Source organism: Phodopus roborovskii, unplaced genomic scaffold (genome assembly GCF_943737965.1).
Source record: "Phodopus roborovskii unplaced genomic scaffold, PHOROB, whole genome shotgun sequence".
In the NCBI taxonomy this organism is placed as follows: domain Eukaryota; kingdom Metazoa; phylum Chordata; class Mammalia; order Rodentia; family Cricetidae; genus Phodopus; species Phodopus roborovskii.
In genome coordinates, this window is record NW_026126599.1 from 2,806,754 (window position 1) to 2,822,112 (window position 15,359).

The window sequence follows — 15,359 nt, forward strand, 5'->3', positions numbered from 1 at the left end:
GGGAATGTCTGGTGAAAGTGAACGCCTGAGACCTTCCTAAAGAGACCAGCTGCCACTTAGGAACTAAAATCAAGTGCAAAAGTTGGGCTGGTTTGGGGGAGATGGCTCAGTGGGTAGGACTGTTGGCAGCTAACACATGAGGATATGAGCCTGACACTCCAGCACCCATGTAAAAAGCTGTACATGATCATGGGTACCTATAACCCCAGCACTGAAGGAAGCAGAGACAGGAAAATGGCTGGGGCTGGGTGGCTACCAGCCTGTCTCCAGGCCCAGTGAAAGACCCTATCCCTAGGGAGTGAAGAGGGATAGAACAGGACATCTGACATCTTCCTCTAACATCTTCCTCTACCCTCAGCATGTACACATGCACACGCGCACACACACACCCCACACAAGCATATAAAACAAACTGGGTTCACTCCTGACTACCCAATGTCCTCTGCCCTACAGCTGGGGAAGGCTGGAAGGCCCTGAGTGCCCATCCAAGCACACATTTCCCTGCCCTCCCATCACAGAGCCTGCTTGCCAAGAAGGACTGGCAGTATCTCCTACCTACAATTAAGAACCCCTGGGCTCTCCCCTAGGCACAGTGCTATCTAGAAAGGACCAGGCATACGCATCCTGCCCTAGACTCCACCACGGTCCCTGTTGAAAGAAAGTATGTATCTCCTGGGGACCAACCATGGCAACAGGCACATAAAGCCTCCAAGTCACACAAGGAGGCCTCTTTAAAAATGATGCCCAGTTTCTTCAGAAAGAAACCTTGCTCTGACAATCACAAACAAATCCTCTCCGGACATTCAAACGAGGGACAGGAGGCAGGAGAAGAAATACAGGTTCAAGAAATAAAATCCAGGTATGGGCTCCTAGCACTGGGGAGGCTGAGAGAGAAGGATTGCTTCTGGGATGAGCCCAAGCTGGGCCAGCCTGGGCGTGCAAAAAGGTCTCAAACAAAGAAGAATGCAGCAAGAGTTCCGGGCCCCAGAACTCCACCAGGACAGGATCCCAAGGGACACACTTACTGAGCCACTGAAAGAGAGGAAGAGTTTGAGGAGCACATCCTCTGAGAAGGGCGGGTGCCGGGCCACCAGGTTGATGAAGCGCTTCAGGGCCCTCCGGCGGCCCTCGATGAACTCCCTGTCAGCTGGAGGAGAGTACAAAGTCACCACGGAGTCGGCAGAGCCCCCGTACAGGACAGGCTCCCAAGCACCTCATCAGAAGCTAAGAACAGAGGGCAACAGAGCCCCACCTCTGAGCCCCCAAAAACACATGGGTGGAGGAGTGACCCAGACTCTCTGTTCAATGGAGAAACTGGGAGGTTGGGTGTGGTGGCACACATCTGTGTTCTTAAAGAAGACTACAGCAAGACGGAGTACAGCCTGAGCTACAGAATGTCTGAGGTCAGGCTGGACTACAGAGCAGGACCCTATCTCACATAAGCAGCAGTTCTGGGAACTGGTGTGACTCCACACAGACACCTACACCACAGGCAACTTAGGAAGGCGTGGCTATAACATTGTTATAAGCGTGCAGCTATCTCGTGCTGATAATGCAGCTCAGCTTCCCTGTGCTCATTGCTCTTAAGTTTATTATTATTAGGACAGGCATGGTGGCACAAGCCTTTAATTCAGCACATTGGGGGCTGAGGCAGGAAGATTTCCATCTCAGTGGGTTCCAGGCATGTGGTGGCACATGCTTTTAATCCCGACACTCAGGAGGCAGAAGCCAGCTTGGCCTAAATAGCAAGTTCTAGAGCAGCCAAGGCTGCCTGTCTCAAACTAAAACAGGGAAAAGAAAATCACAGTGGGACAAAGCCACACCCATATCCACCCCACCTCAAGCTCTCCAGGTGTCCTTAAAGGCTGAGCTCTCAGAAATGTCCAATCAGGTGACAGTGTTTGCCTAGAGCTTCCAGAAACTAAAACTGGATGCAGGCAAGGGTCCCTTCCTGGCAGCTCACTGGTCAGTGAGGAACACAGCTGTCCCAGAGGTGTAGAGGGCTGGGAAGGAGTCAGGTCATCAGAAGCTGAGCCACCCAGCAGGTATAATATGTAACCTCAGCCAGGTAGTAGTGGTGTACACCTTTAATCCCAGCACTTGGGAGGTGGAAGCAGGAGGATCTCTGTGAATTTGAGGCCAGCCTGGTCTACAGAGCAAGTTCCAGGACAGGTTCCAAAGCTACAGAGAAACCCTGTCTCGAAAAAAAAAAAAAAAAAAAAAAAAACCACCCCCACCCCCACCCCCAAAAAAGAAGCAAGCCAACCAATACTAATCCCACATACAGCCTAAAGCACCCTGCAGGGGCAACACTGGGGCCAGAAAGCACCTGAGGCTGGCCACCCTCCTTTGCTAGAGCAGAGCTAAGCCAACAGCTATTACCCTAGAAGTGAGTGTACACTGCAGCCCTGTTGCCAGCCCCTTCTAGACCATAAAAAGCAGTATCCTGGGCTACAGTGGGCCCACCCAGCACCATGCCACCCAGGTGGGCAGCTTGGTCCCACTTCACTGGGCCTCCCTGAACCTGCCTTACCTCCCAGTACTCTCTTGGGTGGAAGGGCTGGCACCATGCGGTACGGGAACTTGTGAAGCAGCACTTCGTGGAAGACAACAAAGTCATTGTAGCGTCTGTACACGGAGGACTTGAAGCGCTACAAAACAAAGGGAGCATGGCTAGCAGGACATCAGCAACCACACCATTTCTTCTAGGCAGCTGCTCTAACACTGAGCTACACCCTAGCTCCTCACCAGGGGATTCTAGGCAGGGGCTCTACCACTGAGCCACACCCTAGCTCCTCACCGGGGGATTCTAGGCAGGTGTTCTACCACTGAGACATGCCTCAACCCCTTTTACATTTTGAAGACCACAGGATGCCAGGTGGACCTGCTGTCCCCAAAAAAAACATCCTGAGGAGACCCTCCAGAGCAATCCTGCACCACAAGTCCCAGGATGGTTTAACTGCTGGTGAGAAAACACCCTGAGAGGCCTGACTTTACAGAGCACAGAGGCCAGGCGGGAAGGGAGAGAGAGGACTGTGACTTTGGGGTTAGTTGTAGTACTTAGGACCTCCAGGCTAGTCTCAGTTACATGGTGAGACTGCCTTAAAAAAAGAGAGAGGGAGAGAGGGTTATATAGCTAGATCCTGTATGAGAGAAAGAGGAAAAAAAAGACAGAGAGAGACATTAAGATTTGTAAGAAAGGAGGATTTCACTCAAAGAATGGACCTAACTGAGTTGGAACCAGTGACAATCACTAGCAGGTATTCAGAAGTTGGCTGGCCAGTTCAACTGTGTCATCGGGTGCTGGGTCACACCCTGGAGCCAGCCAGACTCCTCTCCCACCAGTCCCAGGCTGGTCTGTGGCTCTCCCCTGAAGCACACTGTTGAGTCCCAGTTACCTGGCTGGAAACCTCATACTCCACATGCTTGAGGAATAGGCCCTTCTTCTCGGGGATGAGTTCCACCTGCACTGTGTCCCTGGCCAGCAGTTCCTGCAGGGTGTAGGACAGCAGCAACGGATTCCCCTGCGGCATCTGCATTCGCCCAGGGTCCAGGTCACGCCGCTCAGTGACCTGGGATGTTCGTGGGCCTGAAGGAGACAAGGCAGGTGACAGGTAAAGACAGCTATGGGGCCTCCCTGTATTCTATGCTGGCTCAGCACATAGACTCTGGCCACAGCCACAAATCCACACCAGACCCACCCCTTCCTCAGGCTACACACCCAGCTTCTAGGAAGCTTCATTTGTGTGAATGGGTAAGCTCATGGAGAACTATTACATTGCAGTGAGGGAGAGAGGTAATGCTTGAAATTTAACAACAATCAAGTTATAAAAGCATTCCTCCAAAGATGTACAATGACCAAAAAGCACTTGGAGAGATGTGCATAGCATGACCACCAGGAAAACATGAACCACAGCAACAGAAAGACACCACCACAATGGTATTGATAAAACCATGTCAGTGCACAAGCATGTAGAGGTCAGGTCAACCTTTCATGTTATTCTTCATGTCATCTACCTCATCTTTTAAGATATGTGTGTTTGCTTTCACATATGTAAATATAGCAGGTTCATGCAGTGCCCATGGAAGCCAGAAAAGGGCGTTGGATGCCCTGGACCTGGAGTTAACACACAGCTGTTAGTTGTAGTGCTAGGAATTGATCTTGGGTCCTCTAGGAGAGTCGCCAATGCTCTAAACTACTGAGCCATTTCTCCTGTGTTGGGGGATGTTCTTCTGTATATATGTATGTTTCTCTTATTGGTTGATGAATAAAACACTGTTTGGCCAGTAGCCAGAATAGGCAGGAAGATAGGCAGGGCTAAGAGATGAGAATTCTGGGAAAAGCAGGCAGAGAGGGTGTGAAAGGGACACCTTGTATTGGAGGAAGGAATAATAGGTTCGGACCCTTCTCTGTTAAGACCACATGGAAATACTTATAGGAATTTGTTAATAATTAAGACAGAGCTAGACAATAAGAAGCCCTAGCCATTGGCCAACGGTTTTATAACTAGTATAGTGTCCATTTGTTTATTTGGGGAAAGGTGGCTGCCGAACCAGGCTGGAAAAAGAAACTGCAACAACACTCCTGACCCTCCTTTTGCTTTTGTTTCTTCAGACAGGTTCTTGTGGAGAGCCAAGGACACTCTGAGTGAATGTGTAAGTGGATGAAGAAATGACTGAATGTGTATTGGTGACATGGCACAGCCATGCCAAGGATACCAATGCCTCAGACCCATGGGAACTGGCAAAACCTCCCTCCTGTAAAGCGAGGCTCAGAGGCATTGCAAAGCCTCTCCTGGTCCAAGAACAAGTGTTTGCCAACCATTGGTCACTGTGTGCAAAAACAACTGCAGCTTCCTCTTCCCAGGCTAAGCTGAGGTTCCAAGTTGTTTATAGCTGGAACTGTGCAATCAGAGCGAGCATGACACACCCACCCCAGCTTTTCTGTATTGCGTCTAAGTGTCTGTCCTTTCTTCATTCCCACACTGCCCCAGCCAGGGCTCTAGGAGCAAGTCATGACGGACTAGGTAGAGTCTCTTACTTGACCTAGAATTCAACAATTCAACAAGGAAGAGACCCAACCTCATCCAAGAACTTTCCTGTCTCTGCCTCTTCCACATCACTACACCTGGCCTTTTATGTGGATTCTGGGAAGCAAAGCTCAGGTCCTTTACCTGTACAGCAAGCACTTTATCAAGTAAGTTAGCTGCCTGTCTATAATGAAAAATGGATTGGCTTTCTCCTTGTTTTTATGTTCTGAGTCAGGGCCCCATATATCCCACGATGGCATCAAATCCGCATGTAGGTAAGGATGACCTGGAAGTTGCAATTCTTCTGCCTCAAATTCCCAGGCATTATAGGGGATGCACCATTATACTCAACTCAGAGGCTTTCTGAAATGGTAGCATGTTCTTAAAATGCTTTAAATATTTTTATACTTAAAATAACAGCAGCCAGTGCTCTTAACTGGTGAGCCATCCACCTCTCCAGCCACAAAAGGTCTCTCTTAGCTACTTTTCTATTGCAGAAAAAGACATCATGATCAAGATGACTTATAAAAGAACGCATCTAATTGGAGGCTTGCTTACAGTTTCAGAGGGCGAGTCCCTGACCATTATGGCAGACAGCATGGCGGCAGGCATGGCACTGGAGCAGTAGCTGATAACTTACATGTTGAAATAACTTCTAGGCAGAAAGAGAACCAACTGGAATGCTGTGGGCTTTTGAACCTCAAAGCCCACCCCCAGTGACACACCTCCTCCAATAAGACCACACCTCCTAATCCTTCCCAAATAGTTCCACCAAAGTCTATAGGGCCATTCTCATTCAAGCCACCACAAAGACCTTTCTTAGCATTTTCTGATACATAGTTCTGGAGACTGGAAAATGGGACAGGGGATGGGGGGTGAGAGGGTGGGGTGATGGAGGGAGGCTGCTGTTGAGGCAGCGAGGCTAAGAGCAAGCTAACAGAATCTTGAAAAAACTGAAGCAGAAGTGATTGTGTACAAGGAAACACTAAAGTCAAATCAACAGACAACTTTATCTAAACCACAGAAGTCAGAGGACAGACACAGAAGCACACACCTGTAATCGCAGCACTTAGGAAGTGAAGACAGGAGGCTCAGGAGTTCAAAACAAGAAAGAGAGTGATGTAGGCAGGACATGATGGTGCACACAGGTAATCTAGCACCAGAGGCTGAGGCAGGAGGATCCTGATCTCCAGGCCAGCCTGGTCTCAGAAAATAAAATGATAAAAAACAAAATCCTGATGGTGACACATGCCTATAATCCCAGAACCTGGGAGGCGGAGGCAGGACAACCACAGCCTGCCTTAAGTCTAAAGCCAGCCTGAGATACAGTGTGACAACCTATCTCAAGGCATGATACCTGTTGAAAACACCAACATAATATAGGGACAGAAAAATGAACAGAGCCTGCAGAAGGAAAATAAACAGACGTGCAACAGAGGTCTCCATTAGAAAATATTTTTTCCCCAGACAGGGTCTCACTACCTTATGTCTGGCTGGCAGAAACTCGAAACATAGACCAGTCTAGCCTTGAACTCAACAAATATTGCCTGTCTTGGCATCCCAGGCACTGGAATCACATTGGAGGGCCACCGTGCCTGGCTGAATCTTTTTCAAAGTTCTCTATTAAGCATTTATTTATTTTAAGATTTCCCCAAAGACTAAGGTAAGACAGTCCTCTAAGACAGCCTGAAATCTTACTAATGATTAGCAAAGAATCACATGTGGGTGAAGAATGTGAACTTTGAACACAGGATGATCTAAAAGGCAGGTCTACAGCACAAACAGCATCTCCACCCCAGCTTCTCTCTAACACCCTGGGAAAGCAGGTGTAACCCTGGGCCCCCTCAGGAGTTACAGAAACAGGAACAGACTCCTTGATCACCCCGTCTACAAGTCTCAAAAAATAAGGAGAGGGATTAGTAAGATGCCACCAACTCCCTCAAGTCCTCCTGACTTCCACAAACATACTATAACTGATATACACACCCCAACCCAAACAATTAGACTAAAAAGCTAAATATAATATATATATGGGGAGGGGGTTGTAGGGAAAAAGGCCAGTCAGTACTTACTGTGTACACACTATGACCTAACTTATCCCTAGCACCCATGACTCCAGGCTAGGCATAATGGCACACACTAACAATCCCAGCACTGGGAGGGGCAGAGACAGGAGGACAGCAGGGATTGTTGGCCAGCCAGCCTACCCTAGCCTAATCATCAAGCTCTAGGCTAATAAGTGACCCTGTCTCAAAGTAAGTAAACACTGTTTCTGAGAATGACACACCTGAGGTTGTCCACTGGTATATACATACTCATGCACAATCATACACTCACAAGAACACACACACTCTTAAAAAAAAAAAAAAAAAACTAGTAAGAGGCCATGTCTCAGAAACAGGGCTGGCTGGAACTGGAGAGATGGCTGTGCAGTTAAGTACACTTGCTGTTCTTGTAGAGGACCCAGATTCGGTTCACAAACCAACTGTAACTCCAATTCCAGGAAATCCAATGCCCTCTTCTGGCCTCCACAGTCACCACACATACAAAGGGTGCACATACATACATGCAGACAAAATACTTAAACACATAAAATAGACAGACAAATAAGAAAGGAGGGAGGGAGGGAGTTTATGTGCACAGCATGCATGCTGGAGCCCAGAGGCCACAAGAGGGTAGTGCTGGATCCCCTGAAATTGGACTTACAGGCAGCTGTGAGCCATCACATGGGTCCTCTATAAAAGAAGTATTCTCCAGTCCCTCAAAAGAAAAATTAAATGGGGGTGGGGGAGGCATACCTGTAATCCCAGCACTTCCAAGGCAAAGGCAGGAGGAGACCTTTGAGCTAAAAGCTACCAGAGCTACATACCCAGACTCTATCTCAAAAAAAAAAAGAAAAAGAAAAAAGTTTGTTTTGGAACAGCCACACTGTCACAAGTGGGCCACTAGCAGCAGTAAGGACAGAAACACGAAGAGAGAGTCTGGATTCTTTGGGATGAGCATCACAGATGGACTTAACCCTCTTATCAAACTGATGCCTTTTTCAACGTGTATGGTCACTGGAGACAGAGATACACTGCACACTACCCAAGCACCACAGAAATAAAACAGACTGGATGAGAGGCCAGCCAGGCCCCGGTGCTGAAAGGCAAAGGCGGACTCTGACAAGAGACAGCCTCCATATTGCTGCAGAGATGTGGGCCAGTGAGTGACCACCCCTGAGCATGGTATTTATCGATTATAAAATGGACATAAAGAGCCAGGTCAGGGAGCTGGTAAGAAGGCTCAGCAGACAAAAACACTTGCTACCAAGCCTGACCATCTTAGTTTGATCCCTGGGAGTCAACTCTCACAAGTTGCCTTTGATTGCCACATTTGTACCATGGCACATGTAAACCCCAACCATAAATAAATGGATAGATATAATAAAAAAATTTCTAATAAGAGGTAAGCATAGTGGCACATGCCTATAGTCCCAGAACCCAGAAAGCAGAGGCTGGAGGATCCAGATTTTGAGGACAAATTGACCATACAGCAAAACCCAATTTCAACACACACACAAAGAAAGACATAGGAGCCCTTACCACCCAGCAGGCCTGTACCACCTCTGCCAAGAGCACAGCAAGAATCTGCCCAGTCCTCCAGCATCCCCTAGACAGGCCCCACCAACCTCACACTCTCCTGCTCTAAGCATTCTGGAACAAATTGCTTTCCTGTGGGGTTCTCAGCTGGCAGACAGTGTGCCTCAGAATTAAATGACACAGCACAGCTGAAAATAGCTAGTGAAAATAAAACACTCAATAAATTTCACTGACTTCCTTCCAGATTCATTACCCTGCAGTCCAAAAACGGTTTGCGAAGCCACTAACAAAAACTTCGAAAGTGTTCCCCAGAAGCCATGACTGGTGGCTCAGCCTGCTTCTAAGATGAACTTCTTGGGAAGCCAAATCAGAAAGATCACAACCCAAAGCCAACTCAGGATAGATACAGTGAGCTCAAGGCCAATCCTGTCTCAAGAAGTAAAAAGTGGGTTGGGAAATGTAGCTCTGGTAGAATGCTTGCTTAGAATTCCCCACACGCCAAGGGGGGTTTGGGGGGCAGGAGGCTCAGTGACAGAGCCCTCACCTGGCATGCACAAAGCCCTCAGTTCAATACTCAGTACTAAATAAAAGAAATGTCCTCCACAACAGAGTTTTTGTGGGTGTTCCAATGCTGGGAATACCTTCTAATGATAGGAAAGTTTGTTCTCCGGAGACCCCCCCTGCCCTAAGAGCGGAAGAGCCAAGCAGGGCAGGTGCAGGGCAAGCAGGTGTGGTGGTCTGAGTGAGAATGGCCTCTGTAAGCTCACATATTTGAATACTTGGTCCCCAGCTGATGGAACCATTTGGGAAGGATTAGGAGGCGGAGCCTTATTGGAGGAGGCATGTCACTGTGGTGAACACTGAGATTTCAAGTCCAAGCCATTCCCAGCCAGCCCTCTTCTGCCTCACGGTTGTGTCTCAAGACAGGCGCTCTCAACTACTGCTCCAGTACCATTCCTTTCAGCCTGCTGCAATGCTCCCCACCATGATGGTCACAGACTCACCCTCCACAGCTGCAAGCCCCAGTCAAATGCTTTATTCCATAAGTTGCCTTGGTCATCATGTATTTTCTTATAACAATAGAAAAGTAACTAAGACGAGGTATAATAACCGGGAGCCATCCCATAGGTAATAGGACACCATATGACACCCTCCTCCACCACCCCCCACCCACCCATGCACACACAAATGGAAAATGGAGACAAGACAACAAGCAAAATTCAAGATGCTGTGACTCTCCAAGTCAGTTACTCACTAATGGAAAAGTAATGACTCTGCCAGGCACTGAAACACCTGTAATCCCAGCACCTAAGGGGCTGAAACAAAAAAGTTTCTGTTCCTAGCCAGCCTGAGCTATAAAATGAATTTGAGGCCAGCCTTGACTACATAGAGACCTTGTCTCAAAAACAACAAAAGTAATGAAACAATACACACACACACACACACACACACACACACACTGTTCATGTTCCCAAGGTTCTTCCTGCTGAATGTTTACACAGTAACTTGGTAATTGAGGAGTTCAAGAGGTTCAGCAGGAGCAAACAAGATCTTCCTTGTAAACCATGCTATAGCCCTCTCAGGGCTTTGCTGAAGCAACCCTTTTGCAATGCTGACTACAGCACAGCAGTCCCAGGCCAGAAGACTTCCTGCAAGGTGTATGGTATACACAGGGGTGGGCAGGCAGCTCGCTGGCAGTCCCCTGCATCTACTGCTGCTAAGAGGCCAAGTCCAACCAACCCCGCTCAGGACCACACCACTCCAGGGTGACCAATGGAGACACTGCTGGAGACACCCCTAACTTGTAGTTGGTAAGATGGACATCCTGCACCATGGAAAGCTCTCTTAGAACTATCACAGGCACCATGTGGCTGTTTCCTGCAGACTGAACCTGATCATCACTGTCTTGACACAGAGCAGCTGCCATGAGACTTAGCCTACTGACATGGTTTCATGGAGGCAGAGAGACTCAAAGAGCTCAGGAGTTTTCAGGATCCCTCACTTACTGCCCTTCCCACCCCAGGATCCCAAATGCTCAGACTGCGCCTTGCTGGTATAGCCAGTGGATTGTCCGTGCTTCTTCTGTAACTAACCCCAATAAACTCAACCAGTTCAGCAAACCGGGCATGGATGGAATCATTCTCTTAGCCCTCGATACAATGAACAGAGAAATTCCTATGTCTGGGCTAGGCACAATAGCAAATGTCTTTAGTCCTAGCATTTGGGAGGCAGACAGGTGGATATCTGTGAGATGGAGGCCAGTCTGGTCTACATGGAGAGTTCCAGGACAGCCAGGGAGGGCTATGTAGAGAGACCCTGACTCAAAAATAAGCAACCAAAAAGAAATCCCTAGTTCCTATGTCTGTCCTAGGAAAAAGCACACTGGCCAACAGGACACCTGGTGTTTGTTCTCAAAGAAGGTGTGAAGTTCTTCTATTTGGCTTGATGGAAGAAGGAACTGACTGCACCTCTGAGACTGCTCTACCACTCTAAGAGGCAAACCTCGGTTGTCAGTACACCAGCACAGGGGATAAGGAAGGCCAGTGATAGATGGCAGAGTCCCAGAGTTCAGGTCTCCAAACTAGAGCTACACTAGAATCACCTGATAGGCTGGTTCACACACAGATGGCTGGCCCCACCTGCATCCCGCCCAGCCAGAGATTCCTAACTTACCAGCCTAGGATGAGCCTAAGAACATGCATTCCACATAAATTCCTAGGCACTGCTGTTTTGCTGGTCCCAAGGCCATAGACTGACAACCAGTGTCAAGGTCAGACAAATGCAATTTAAGATCAAGGCACTCACACACACACACACACACACACACACACACACACACACACACACACACATATTTAACAGTGACCAAGTGTTCCTAAATGTTTCTGCAGGTCTCCATTTTCCAGACTGGGGAAAATAAACATCGTGTCAGAGTACAATTACACAGAAATGAAATAAAATGGAGGAGCCTGATGTGGTGGTTCCTATCAGTGACCCCTGCACTGAAATCCTAGGGCAGGAGGATGACAGTAAGTTCAAGAGCAACCCAGGAAACTTAAAAAGCTGAGCAAAGCATTTGCCTAGAATCCACCTGTGAAGGGTAGGAACATGACTCAGTGGTAGGTACAGTCATTGTATATAATTCTCAAGGGAGGGGCTGGGGTGTGGCTCAGCGATAAAGCACTTGCATTGAAGAACTTGAGTTTAAGATCAGCTTTGGCCATATAACAAGATCTTGTATCAAAGAAGATGGAGGGGGCGTTCAACAATGAGATTCCTTCTCAAGCTCAAGAAACTTCACTTTTGATTTAGCAACTTCTCTGAGGAGCTGGAAAATTGATAGATCGATGGTTAACAGCCTTGCAAGTTCAATTCCCAAAACCCTCATGATAACTGATAACTATTCGTAACTGAAGGTCCAAAAGATCCGACTCCCTTTTCTTGCCTTTAGTGGTACCAAGTATTGCACCCAGTGTGCATTCTACATGCCAACAAAACATTCATAAATAAAAAAATTATTTACTTTTAATAAAATTAAAACAAACAAAAACCCTCCAAGTTGAGCTCTGAACTAAACAAATTGTCCTCAGGAAATGGGGAGAAGCTTCCTCATCCTTATGACCAAAGCTTCAGAAATGACAATTCAGCAGCTCTGGGGCCAGGAGACACCAGGACGCCCTGAGATGCAGGAAACAGTAGTCTTCCATGTAGAGGCCACAGGCTCCAGCCCAGGCCCTCTCCTGACAAAGATGGGCCCCCTACCCTTGTGTGGGTGTTGCCTAAAAGTGCCACTTCCCTGGTTTTGTCTGTTAGATTGCTGGGACTGGCACCCAGATCCCTGCACTCTAGACAAGCACTGTGCTACTGAGTCCCAGCACGCCCCAAAGCAAACTTTAAACCAAGTACACAGAGGAACCTGCTCCTCAGTCCAGCGGGATGAGGCAGGAGGATCTGTTGAACCCAGGAGTTTGAGGCCAGACTGGGCCTAAAAAAAAAAAAAAAAAAAAAAAAAAAAAAAGGCTGTGAGAAAACTTGCCTGGCACATGCAGAGGCCTGGATTTCAGCCCAGCATTGCATTGCAGGAAAGGGAGAGAAGGCAGCCCTTTCACAGCCTCCATGAGGACTTCCAGCCATCCTTCCAGCTTCGCAGGCTATGAAGACTGCTAACTTCCCCATTCCCGAGGCTGCATCACTCCATATGGACTACTTTTCAAATATCATAACACAAGTGTGTTTCCGTATGTCTAACAGAACAAATTTTCTGTAAAACAACAAAACTGCCTAAATCCCTAGCCATTCAAATAACACTATTAACACTTTTTCATTCAGTCTGTTCATGTTTTTTTCTCACTACCTTTAAAATGTCACTGTGTTTGTTCTAATCACAAACTATTTCAAACACCCCAAATAATAGAAAAAAGAGCTGGGAATAGTGGCACATGCCTGTAATCTCAGCACCTGGGAGTCTGAGACAAGAGGATTGTCAAATGCCTGGAAACACAAAACAAACATTATCAGGGGGTGGGGCCAGGGGCAGCCGCCTTTAATCCCAGCACTTCAATCCCAGTTCCAGGAGCGCCAGAGCTACACAGAACAACTCTATCTAGAAAAAACAGAAAACAAACCAAAGGCTGGGCATGGTGGCACACACCTTTAACCCCAGCACCTTGGAGGCAGTGGAAGTCAAGTGGATATCTGTGAGTTCAAAGCCAGTTTCATCTACATAGAGTTTAAGGCTAGCAAAAGCTATAGAGAGATGCTGTGTTGGGAGTGGGGGTTGCTTTTAGGGTTGTTTTTTAGAGACAGGGTTTATCTGTGTAGTCCTAGCTGTACTGCTCGCTCTGGCTTCAAGCTCGCAGAGATCCGCCTGCCTCTGCCTCCCATGTGCTGGGATTAAAGAGCCACCACTGTCCCAGCTATGCTTTGTTTTTTAAAGAAACAAAAGGACAGGCTAACAATTCGTCTCTCTCTCCAGCCACTACCAACATGGAACACAGCTCTCACAGGCTGAGCTAGTCTTTTCTATGCAGTGGAGTCAGAGTCCAGTTTCCAACCTCCTCCTTCAGCTCGAAGATCACAAGTCTCACACAGTAGACACAGCTGTCACTTCCACGGATCCTGCCATGCAGCTATGATCCACTACTCACTCATGCCATGCCTGTTGGGCATCTGGGTGGTTCCATTGCCAATCTATGACACATGGCACTGCTGAGAATGTTCCAGAACATGGCTTTTTGTGGACATATGTTGTATGCACTTCTGTTGGGTATATAACACAGACATGAGTGTATGTGCCGGATCACAGCACTTGCATATGCTCAGCTTAGTAAATATTTCCAGTTTTCCTAAGTGACTCAGCCCATCTACACCCCCTCAAGCTACAGGCCCAGCTGCCTTCCACTTAGGCCAATCCACAGTATTTTCTGTCTTCTTTCACTCAGTCTGAAAGACATACACCTCTTTGAAAACTTAGAACTAACTAACTTAGTCTTCTCTCCCCCCCCTTTCTCTTTTTTTTGGGGGGGGATTTTTTGAGAAAGGAATTCTCTGTTGAAACAGTCTGTCCTAGAACTCACTCTATAGACCAGAGCTGCCTCTGCCTCCTGAGTGCTGGGATTAAAGGCATGTGCCACCACCACCACCCGGCTACAGCTTTTTCTTAACTAAAGATTAAACCCAAGAGCTCACATGGTAGGCTAGTGCTCTACCACTAAGCCACACCCCAGCCCCTCACTGGGAGATTCTAGGCAGGTGCTTTACCACTGAACCACACCCCAAGCCCATTTTTCAATTTTTGTTTTCAGGCGGGGTTACACTTATAAGTCCATACAAGAACTTCTAAGTCCTCTACATCAACTCTTGAGTAGCTAGGAGCCAGCACCACCATGTCTAGCATAGCTCCTCAGCTTACTGCAATTCTTTTCCATGAGCAATGCATACACTACTCCCTCCTGCCTGTGAAGACGGAGTCACAGATGAGGGATCACCACTGAGCTTCACTTAGCCAGGCCCAGCAACTGCTCTCTGCTACTACAAAGGACATAAATGCCCTCAAATACAAAACACTCTGCTGTGATTTCACTCAGTGCTCAGGACCGACTCTGGAGAAATACAAACTTGTTTTTCTGCCACTGGGCTCTTTTAGGCCATAGAGCCGATGCCAGATTCCTAACAGTCAAGAATGAGACAAAACCATCCTTAAAGATGCTCTTCTTGAAGGACCAAGTAATCCCCTGAAACACAGCAAAGGAAAAACAAAACAACAACAAAAAAACCTCATTATTCTAAAAGAAGAAACCAGGCTGGCATGTAGCCCAGCAGGTACAGCACTTGCTCAGCACACATGAAGCCCTGGGTTCCATCCCCAGCACCCCTCCACCTCATCACTCCACCACCCAGCCATCCAGCAGGTGGAGATTGGAAGATGAGGAGTTCCAGACCAGCCTGAGATACCTGAGACACTGTCTCAAAAAAAAGGAGGAAGAAGAAGCAGAACAAAGAGAAGAGGAAAGGAGAAGATTGAAAAGGAAAGGGGGGAGCAGGGGAAGCAGAGGGAGCAGGGCATGGTGGCACACACCTTTAATTCCAGTACTCAGGAGGCAGAGGCAGGTGCATCCGTGTGAGTTCAAGGCCAGCCTGGCCTACAGAACTAGTTCCAGGAAAGGCTCTAAAGCTACACAAAGAAACCCTGTCTCAAAAAACAAACAAATAAAAATAAAAACAAAAAGGAAAAGGAAAGGGGGGAAGA

General features: G+C 47.7%; 1 protein-coding gene across 2 annotated transcripts in view; it reads right to left on the reverse strand.

The window, feature by feature from the left end:
• Snx8 (sorting nexin 8) overlaps nt 1-15,359 on the reverse strand; it is a 45,510-nt gene that overhangs the window by 15,088 nt on the left and 15,063 nt on the right. The window contains exons 1-4 of one of the 2 annotated variants that reach the window (XM_051205131.1): nt 8,615-8,693; nt 3,399-3,589; nt 2,534-2,651; nt 1,026-1,147 (exon numbers count right to left, since the gene is read on the reverse strand). In XM_051205131.1, the coding sequence (XP_051061088.1) occupies nt 1,026-1,147; nt 2,534-2,651; nt 3,399-3,589; nt 8,615-8,678 (495 nt within the window). In that variant the 5' untranslated portion in view covers nt 8,679-8,693. Of the gene's footprint in view, nt 1-1,025; nt 1,148-2,533; nt 2,652-3,398; nt 3,590-8,614; nt 8,694-15,359 lie in introns of those variants that run through there. The other variant, XM_051205130.1, reaches the window with a different exon arrangement.